Raw genomic sequence first — 10,323 nt, forward strand, 5'->3', positions numbered from 1 at the left:
CGTGCTCGTCCAGAGGGCGACGGTCTCTTCAGCTGCTGGCGTTCGAAACGGTTCTCCTCTCACCCGCCGTGCTCGGTTGCGCTGACCGGCGGTCTGTTGAGTTGCACCTGCTGGGCACCTTGGAGTACTACCCGTAGACGAACCAGGTTTACAACATCTTTATTGTAACTGGTCTCTCCTCTCTCTTGAAATTGCCTTTGACAGCTCGTTAAATAGACTCCCTAAACACAGCCCCTATCATTGCGCCAATAGGGACGCAGTAAACTCTCTGGGCGGGGCCAATAGGCTCCAGCACAGTTCCTCCTTTCTCCCGTCATCCTGTACGCACAACATCACGCGTGCACATTCCAGAGTTCAAATCCGCTGCCGTGGTCACGTACGTCCTTGCCGGACAGCCCGAGTCCCGTGGGAATCAGCTTCCTGGCCTCCGCGGCTCCTTTACACAAGAGCCCAGCGCGCGCACACACACAAACACACACCTCCACACACCGTGGATGATCTGCGGTTCGAATAGTGCTGCTGGCCTTGCCGACGCGGGACATCCGGAGTCGTCTTGCGGGCGGGGTTGCGTCGGCGACTTGAAATCCGCGCCAGCCAGGCGATCCGCGATCCAGGGTCACGGGAAATGAACGAAAAGTCACGCACCGCGCTCCGGCCCTCAAGTGCACGCCCCGCAGCTGCGCTCGCGACGAGCAGGCGCCAGTCCAGAAGCCGACGGTGTAGTATGTCGCGTTGATGAGCACAACACCTCCCCACCAAGTGTGCTGCATAAGTCTTTATAATGCAGCCACACACAACACACAAGCGAACAACGCGACGCGGCTGGCGTCAGGTTCAATACCCCCCGCCATCCGCGCCCACACGCAATGACAAAGCCCAAACCATTCTTAGGCCATTTACCTTTCCCTCGATGCGCTTAGCTCCATTTAGTTGGCCGCCACCAGCCTTGACATAGCATCGGCGTTGGCATTTTGCGTGCCCCTTTTATGTTCGATCGTAAGATTGAACCTTTGGAGAGCGAGAGCCCAGCGAGTTAACTTGGCAGTATGCGGGCTGGTAAGCGTAAGGTACTTAAGGGGGTTGTGGTCCGTTACCACACGCACCTGTGCACCAAATAGCCAAGCCTCGAGCTTACTCAGTGCCCATATGATCGCGTAGGCTTCCTTCTCGATTGTGGCCCACCGAGTCTGGGTCGGACTGAGCTTCTTGCTTAGAAATGCGATCGGGCGTTCGTTCCCCTCCTCGTCGCACTGTGCGAGACATGCTCCTACGGCGTAGTCGGAGGCATCGGTGGATAGTATAAACTCCTTACTAGGATCTGGTGCATACAGCGATGTCGCGCGCCCTAAACACTCTTTAATGCTCTCGAACGCATTCTGTGCCTCGCTGTCCCAAGGTAGCCGATGAGGGGTCCTCCTCTTCGTCAGGTTAGTCAACGGGAGAACAATACGCGAGTAGTCAGGGACATACTGTCTATAGTAGTTTGCCAACCCGAGAAAACTCCTCAGCTGCCGCTTCGTCTGTGGCGGGGGAATCTCCTGGATAGCGCTGACCTTTGCAGGATTCACGCTTTGCTTACCCGATCCTACTATGTGACCAAGAAACTCTACCTCCCCTCTTGCGAATCGGCATTTAGCTGCATTCACAGTGAATCCCGCAGCTGCTACGGAACTTAGAACATTGTCGATGTGCCTCAGATGATCCTCCCACGTCTCGGAAAATATGGCGAGATCATCAATGTAAGCGCAGGAATACTCTCTGTGTGGTGCTAATACCTCGTTAATGATTCGCTGGAACGTGGAGCTAGCGTTCCGAAGCCTGAAAGGCATCACTTTCCAAGCGTATTGCCCGACCGGCGTTACGAACGCCGTCAATGCTTGAGACTGCTCATCTAAAGGTATTTGCCAATATCCCCTCAGCATGTCAATGAGGGTGATGTAACGCGCCTTTGCCACCAGAAACAAAAGCTCCGAAGGTATACTCATGGGGAATGCGTCCGGTTCCGTAACGCTGTTGAGCCTGCGATAGTCGCAGCAGAGCCTTATGCCGCCGTCCTTCTTAGATACACAAACTATGGGATGGGCATGGGCGCTCTCTACCGGAAAAATCAGACCCCACTCACACAGTTCGTTAATCTGCCTTTCCACTTCCTTCCGAAACACCATTGGTACCTTGTACGCATGTCCGGCTACCACTTCAGATCCTGCCTTCAGCCTTATTCTGTGCATGCCAGCGGTGCACTTGCCCGGTTTACTACCAAACACTTGTCCGTGCTTAGCGAGCACCGTGGTCAGCTCCTCCCGTTGCGATTGGGTAAGGTGGCTCAAAGCTTCGCCCGACACGCTACTTCCTTCGTCAGACGGTGTTGGGAATGTGGGCACGTCGCCGAAGTCACTGTCCCCTTCGAAAACTGTGCCTACAACATTAACGCGTGCGTGGTAAGCTCGGAGTTTGTTGGCGTGCACAGCCCGACGTGTGCCGCCTTCCAACTCGATTAGGTAACTGTAGGGCCGCAACCTTTGTACAACTTTGACCGGTCCTATCCACCTTCCCATCAATTTGCCTTGGCCTTCCTTCTCCAGCCACAACACTTCGTCCCCTTCCGCGAACTGTTTATCCGTCGCGCGGAGATTGTAGCGATTCGCATACTTTCTCTGAGCATCGGTGCAATTACCTTCAGCTGTCGCATGTGCCTCAGCTAACCGTTTGCGCAGCTCCGAAAGATATTCCTCAGCTGGGATTGTTAGAGAGTCCGGGACGGACCAGTCCCCACTCCACGACTTCTGCAAGATGGAAAGAGGCCCCACTGGCACCCTCCCGTACATCAGCTCAAACGGAGAGCGGCCCGTCGTTTCGTTAGGTACCTCTCTGTATGCCCACAGCAGAAATGGAACAAATTTGTCCCAGTCCCTGCCGTGCTCCTCCACAATACGGAATAACATGGATTTGAAGGTACCGTTCCAGCGCTCAACCAGTCCATTGCTCTGCGGGTGGTCCGGCGTGGAGAACCTTGGGCATGTTCCAAGCCTGGACAGCATCTCTCTAGTTAACTGAGCCGTGAAATTTGTGCCTTGATCACAGCACACCGTTTCCGGTATACCCATGCGTGCAAAGATCTGTAGCAACGCCTCGCACGTAGCCTTTGCTGTCAGCGCGCGCAAGCATACGACCTCTGGCCACCGAGTGTTAACATCAAAAACGCACAACGCGTAACGGTGCCCTCGCGCAGACGGTGGTTCAATTGGCCCTATGCAATCAACGTTGATGACTTGAAACGGGCTGTCTGGTCTAGAGAGGGGTGTGATCGGCACACGATCGAGAGTGCGCGCAGGGGCCTTTACCTGGCATGAATGGCACGTACGACAGTGTTGCTTGACATCTCTGGCCAAGCCTGGCCAGTAAAACGACCCCTTTATTCTCTGAAGCGTTTTACGTTCGCCCAGGTGCCCTGCCCACGCTGAATCATGCGCCAACCTTAAAACCTCCGCGCGCCGTTCCGAAGGTAGTACCAATTGACAACACTCGTGTCCAGCAACTGGCTCTCGATGGAACAGCAGCTCGTCCCGTATAAGCATGCCATGCGAGCCTTCTTTAGCCTGAGCCCATGCTTCTTTTAGCGATTCATCGGCAAGCTGAGCGTTCCGGAACAGCTGCCTTGCTGTCTGGTTCGTTTCGGTTTGGCTGGCAGCAGGCTCCGCCTCGACGACGCACGCCACAGCATCAGCGTGTCCCGTATCTGGCCCGTCTGGTTCATCTGTATCTGATTCCAGAGCTACTAACTCATCTGCTTGTGTTATTGCTCTCTCCCCGAGAAGCTCATTGTAGTCATCTGGCGTAATCAGTGCATCTAGGCCTGCGACTAGCTCATCGGTAAGCGCACACAGCACTCCTCGTTCGGACGGGTTGAACGACACTAGGGGAGCACCCTCCGTTGCCTTTAATGGCACGTAAGCCAGCTCGGCGACAACCTCACTCCCAAACGCTCCTCTCAGCTTCAGTGTTGACCCCGCGCCTTCATACTCGCGGCAAAGTGACTTACGAAGGACAGTTACATCGGCACCCGAATCAACCAAAGCTCTGAGCTGCTGACCCGTGCTCTCTATTGTGACAATACGTTTGTCGCCTGCCTCGTTCTGTCGCCTGTCACTCCCTGTCGCCATCTCCTCGCTAACTGGAATTTCCACTCGAGCAACAACCTGTCTTTCGCCTCTGCGACTGCTACTTCCATTTTTTGTTGAGACAGTTTCTTTTCTCGGGCATTCTCTTGCAAAGTGGCCTCTCTCGTGACATTTATAGCACTGTCGCCCGGGACGCCTCTCAGCCGTACTGCCTCCCAATTGAGATGACGTAGCGGTTCGCTTCTCGGCATGGTGGTTTGCCGTTGCGGACGCAGCTAGTCCTACTGCTGACCTACACCTCCGACTCTCTTCGAAGTTCTCTGCGAGCTCTACGAGGTCACTAGGTTTGAGAAAACCTTCTTTCTCACTCAAGGCAACGTGTGCTCTTGCATCGGCGCTTAAGCATTCCTTCATTCGGTCTGTCACCGCCAGCTGTTTGAACTCCTCAATGGTGCGCACTTTACAGCTGTCTAGGTAGTAGTCGAGATAATTCTCTAGTCGTACGGAGAACTGTTCCCAGGTTTCTCCTGCCTCTTTGCTGCTTGACGAGAATAGTCTCTTGTATTCTGCGGCTGACAGTCGCAGTCCGCGAAGAATTTTGTCTTTCAAAGAAGCGAAGTTTTTCCTCTCGTCTGCTGATAACCGTACGAGGAGCCCTCGCGCCCTTTCGCTCAGCCTCGGTAAAACCAGTCCGGCCCACCACTCGGTCGGGACGTCGTACGAGCATAAGGTCGCCTCCACCTCCTCAAACCATCCAGGCACTAATTGCTCTTGATTCGGCATTGGTGCCAGGACGCCTTTCAATAGGCTCGCGTATTTTAGCCTTCTATCTTCATCTGTTCCAGCATTCGCCGCGACGGTGCTGCCGCTATCGCTAAGCTCCACGCTCTGTCCATAGCGCAATCGCTCTGTTTCTAGAATCAATTTTTGATTCTCTTTCTGGGCCTCTACAATTTTTAGTTGCAATTGCAGTAGTGCCAACTGCTCTGACGTAGCCTCCAGTGTGGAGTCTACCTCATCTTCGCCTGCCTTGCCGGCGGCTGCCAACTCTTCACTCTGATCCCCCTCTGCCATCTTTCCTCCTTCCTTAGCGCAATCGCTCCTCAAAACCCAGGGCCCTGATATAGCATGCGCCCGCAGATGTCAAAGGGGTACTCGCCTGACTGCCGCTGGTGTCCCTTGGGGTGGGTCCCCTTGCGCCGGATTCAAGAAGCTGGGAGCGTCTTCACGAATTGGCTTTCCAAGCGGTTGTCACGGTCGGGCGTCGTCGTTGACGAGGCTCGTAGTGTCGCCGTCGTCGTTCCCGTAGACTCCAGTTCAGCCACAGCAGATCCTGTCGACTGCGCCAGTTATGTTTCGAAGCCGCTCTCCACGCTGTCACCCGCCGTGCTCGTCCAGAGGGCGACGGTCTCTTCAGCTGCTGGCGTTCGAAACGGTTCTCCTCTCACCCGCCGTGCTCGGTTGCGCTGACCGGCGGTCTGTTGAGTTGCACCTGCTGGGCACCTTGGAGTACTACCCGTAGACGAACCAGGTTTACAACATCTTTATTGTAACTGGTCTCTCCTCTCTCTTGAAATTGCCTTTGACAGCTCGTTAAATAGACTCCCTAAACACAGCCCCTATCATTGCGCCAATAGGGACGCAGTAAACTCTCTGGGCGGGGCCAATAGGCTCCAGCACAGTTCCTCCTTTCTCCCGTCATCCTGTACGCACAACATCACGCGTGCACATTCCAGAGTTCAAATCCGCTGCCGTGGTCACGTACGTCCTTGCCGGACAGCCCGAGTCCCGTGGGAATCAGCTTCCTGGCCTCCGCGGCTCCTTTACACAAGAGCCCAGCGCGCGCACACACACAAACACACACCTCCACACACCGTGGATGATCTGCGGTTCGAATAGTGCTGCTGGCCTTGCCGACGCGGGACATCCGGAGTCGTCTTGCGGGCGGGGTTGCGTCGGCGACTTGAAATCCGCGCCAGCCAGGCGATCCGCGATCCAGGGTCACGGGAAATGAACGAAAAGTCACGCACCGCGCTCCGGCCCTCAAGTGCACGCCCCGCAGCTGCGCTCGCGACGAGCAGGCGCCAGTCCAGAAGCCGACGGTGTAGTATGTCGCGTTGATGAGCACAACAGGAACCTCCTTCAGTGAGGTCGTCGCAGCAGCTTTTACTACTTCCAGTGCCCTATGCAGTGTCTTTCAGGGTAGATCATCCAAAAAAACAGCGCGAACAAACGGGGACGACAGGAAGAAACCACAGGAACAAGCACTGACTCTCAACTAAAGTTTAATCGCAGGAAACACATTTATATAAGGTACAGAAACAATAAAACGCCAAAACCAGAACGCACGTGTTACTATGTGGTGTCCAGATATGCAACCTCGCAGTCACGCAGGAGGAGGGAAGGTTTGCTGACACACAATCTTTCTTTCTTAGCCATATTATACGCCTCGATGATTTGTCAACTCGGGGTGTTTGTACAAAATGTCTGTACATCTCGTAGTAATCTGGACATCACATAGTAACGTGCGTTCTGGTTTTGTTGTTTCTGTACCTTATATAAATGTTTTTCCTGCGATTAAACTTTAATTGAGAGTCAGCTCTTGTTCCTGTGGTTTTTTCCTGTCGTCCCCGTTTGTTCGCGCTTTTTTTTTTTTGGATGATGTATCACCTACTCGCCTGCTTAACTATCCTGTTGCATTTCAGGGTAGGTTCCTTTGATTATTGGGAACAGAAGTCCGCTGGTGCCAGATCGGGGCTGTACGGCGGCTGGGGCAGTGTTGTCACGTCCATTTTGGCCAGCATTTTGGAGACAGTGAGTGCGGTGTGGCTCGACGCGTTGTCATGGTACAAGATCCAATTGTCGCTAATTTCTTTGCGGACACAATAAATCATTTGACCACTTCACAGTAAAACTCGTTGCACGAATCCCCGCAGGGGGCATCTGTTAAAGCAGATGTTTGCGTGTGCTGTGCAACACCACGGACCCCGAGCACCCACGCTTAGCCGTGCGTGGCATCGCCGTGTCTGGGGAAAAGGGGATCCTGGTGGTTGAGCCGATGCCGAGTGTTTTGGACCTTTAAGGCCCCTCGGCGGAGGCAACACACCACTTTGGCCCACGCTTCCCACAGACGGCACCTCCGGGCTGACCCACCCGGGGGAAATCGGCAGTCGCCTTTTCCTGTCCTCCCCTCCATCTTTCACTTTCCTATCCCCTCTCTTACAACTTTCCTGTCTTCTCTTACCTTTCTTCGTTTCTTCCTACTTCCAGGCGGCGAGGGTTAACCTTGTGTGGCTAACCACCCTGAGTTACGCCATATTGGGTTATAGTTACGGTGTACAGCTGGCGTGGGCAGGACTTGATTGCCAACTCCTGTCCCGTCCCCTCGTTGGGCTCCATGGTGGGTGGCTGGCACCGCAGCCGAACAATATACTTTTTTTATGGCTTCCTCTTCTTCTTCAACTGATCGCCCTCCTTCGAAACGAGGGCGCACCGACCAAACTGCCCAGTTCTTTTTGAAAACGAAGAGCACCTTCCCACACTTTCATGTAGTTCATAGTGAGCACTCAGAAAAGACAGCAAGACAAGCCTCACCGTTCATTGTTGCAAAGACACTGACTGAAGCTATAGGCAAGGGTTACAAAATCAAGAAGCTTGCAAATGGAGACCTGCTGTTGGAACTTTTATATCATCATCAGTATGAGAAACTCTCAGGAGTCAGCGCTTTTGGTGACATTCCTGTTGTGATTAGCCCACATCGTTCTTTGAATACTGTTCGCGGTGTTCTTTCTGACCAAGATTTAAAGTACATGACAGAGGAGGAGTTGCTGGAAGGGCTGAAAGAGCAACACGTGACAAATGTATACCGAATAAAAATAAGACGTGACAACAAAGAAATCGAGACTAAACACTTTGTCCTTACCTTTGCACTGAGCGTACTCCCCGAGTCTGTGGAGGTGGGGTACACAAAACTCAACCTGAGACCATACATTCCGAACCCACGACGTTGCTTTAACTGTCAGAAGTACGGTCACGGTGCTCAGAGCTGCCGAGGCCGACTCACTTGTGCAAAGTGTGCTGTACATGAGCACCAAACCGATGACTGTCAAGCTCAACCCCATCTCTGTGCAAACTGTCAGGGCAACCATCCTGCTTATTCGCGTAGCTGTCCGGTGTGGAAGACTGAAAAGGACATAATCACTCTAAAGGTAACAGAAAACATCACGTTCACCGAAGCACGCAAACGATATTCAATCCAACACCCTTCCTATTCCTCTGTGGCGCAGCAGGGCGCGGCACCACAGGAGTCTTCAGCACCTACCCAGGCAACGAAAAATGAGTCTGGGGTGGTGCCATCCGCGCCCCTGGTGGAAGTAGCTGATGCTGCTCCACTACCCCCAAAACAGGCTGCGCTGACCCCCAGGTCAGCGGGCCCGAAGGCCTGGTCCCAAGGGGCAAGGCCTAAAACAAGTGCACCCGTGCCTTCTGCACGAACGTCCAACACATCTGAGGATGTGATGGACACATCTCCCTCCTCGCCGCCGCGTCAGCGGCGGCAAAGCTCTCTCGAGCGAAAACGAAGGGACAAAGTCCCAATAACAGGTCCAAAGGACCCAACTGCCTAGGTTTTTAAACCATCCTCAACTAATATTTTACTATGGCATTTTTAGTTCACTGGAACTGTCGTGGACTTTTAAACAATTACACTGACATAACAGATATATTAGGTTCTTTTTCCCCAGTCGCATTGTGTCTCCAGGAGACAAACCTTGGACCACAGAATAAAAACATCCTTAAAAAGCATCAAGTCTTTCGTTGCGATCGACAGAACCCAAGCAGACTCTCAGGCGGCACTGCTATTGTGGTCCAAGGTGGTTTTCCAACCCGAAAAATCGACCTTAAAACCACATACGAAGCAGTTGCAGTCACAGTGCTCCATTTTAAAGCCATAACAATATGCTCCATTTACATTGACCCTCATCTAACCGTTACACTTCATGACTTAGAAACTCTTTTAATACAACTACCAGAGCCATATCTTTTAGTTGGGGATTTTAATGCTCACTCCTATTTTTGGGGAAGCAGACAAACCGACGTCAGAGGTCAGGTTTTAGAAAGTTTTATTCTGTGCAACAATGTCTGTTTGTTAAATACGGGGAAACACACATACTGCTCTCCAAGCACTGGCAAATTCAGCTGCCTAGATTTGTCTTTTTGTTCACCAAGTGTTTTTACCGATTTTAAATGGGACGTCCTTGACAACCCCTATGGAAGCGATCATTTTCCAGTCATTATCAGCCTAGCATCATCACCATCAATCACCCTAACAAAACCACGGCGCTGGAAGCTAAATTTGGCCGACTGGGCGCTCTTCCGCGAGGAAGCTGCCCTAGAAGAAATCTTTTCGGACAGTTCTGATGTGGATAAATTAAATGAAACTTTCACAGCACGTATTATTGCCGCCGCTTACCTAGCCATTCCACGGACTTCCGGTGTGGTGCGACAAAATCGTAAAGCATGGTATACGCAAGAATGTAGAAAAGCAAAATAGGAACAAAATAAAGCATGGGGAATTTTACGCCGCTACCCAACACATGAAAACCTGATAAATTTCAAGAAGGCAAAATCTAAAGCTCGGTATATCCGCCGCACAGCTGAAAAGCAATCATGGCAGAGGTATGTATCTTCTATCAACAGCTCAGTTACATCCAAGGACATGTGGGAAAAAGTACATAAACTAGATGGAAAGTACTCCCCCTTCACAGTTCCATTTTTCACAACCTCTGGTGCACAAACCAGTATAGAAGAACAAGCAGACATATTGGGAGAATATTTTGCTGCAGTTTCAAGCTCTACGCACTATACACAATCTTTTTTAAAGTATAAATCAACAGTTGAAAAACAAAAACTCCCAATGACTGGTAGCATGAATGAACCTTTTAATGCTTTAATTACACTAGAAGAAATACATAGAGTACTGTCAGCTGGCAAACACACTGCACCAGGACCTGATGATGTGCACTACGAAATGTTAGCCCATTTATCAGAAACCTCTGTAGAAGCATTATTAAAACTGTTTAACAAAATCTGGATATCCGGAAAAATTCCTGAGTCCTGGAAGAAGGCCATTGTAGTGCCACTTTTGAAGCCTGGAAAGTCTCCAAATTCTCCAGGTAGTTACAGGCCAATAGCCCTGACGAGCTGT

General features: G+C 51.9%; 1 protein-coding gene across 1 annotated transcript; it reads right to left on the reverse strand.

Moving 5' to 3' along the window:
• Positions 1-926: 926 nt before the first annotated feature.
• Positions 927-5,192, reverse strand: LOC146194344 (uncharacterized). Its single transcript, XM_084596531.1, has one exon. It carries the CDS (start codon positions 5,190-5,192, stop codon positions 927-929), a length of 4,266 nt encoding a protein of 1,421 aa, XP_084452657.1.
• Between the last annotated feature and the right edge of the window lie 5,131 nt (positions 5,193-10,323).

Source organism: Amblyomma maculatum, chromosome 3, assembly GCF_055883805.1.
Source record: "Amblyomma maculatum isolate TAMU_Amacu chromosome 3, ASM5588380v1, whole genome shotgun sequence".
Classification (NCBI taxonomy): Eukaryota; Metazoa; Arthropoda; class Arachnida; order Ixodida; family Ixodidae; genus Amblyomma; species Amblyomma maculatum.

Coding starts and splice junctions, on each gene's coding strand:
- LOC146194344 (XM_084596531.1), bottom strand. CDS start 5,192: ATGGCAGAGGGGGATCAGAGTGAAGAGTTGGCAGCCGCCGGCAAGGCA.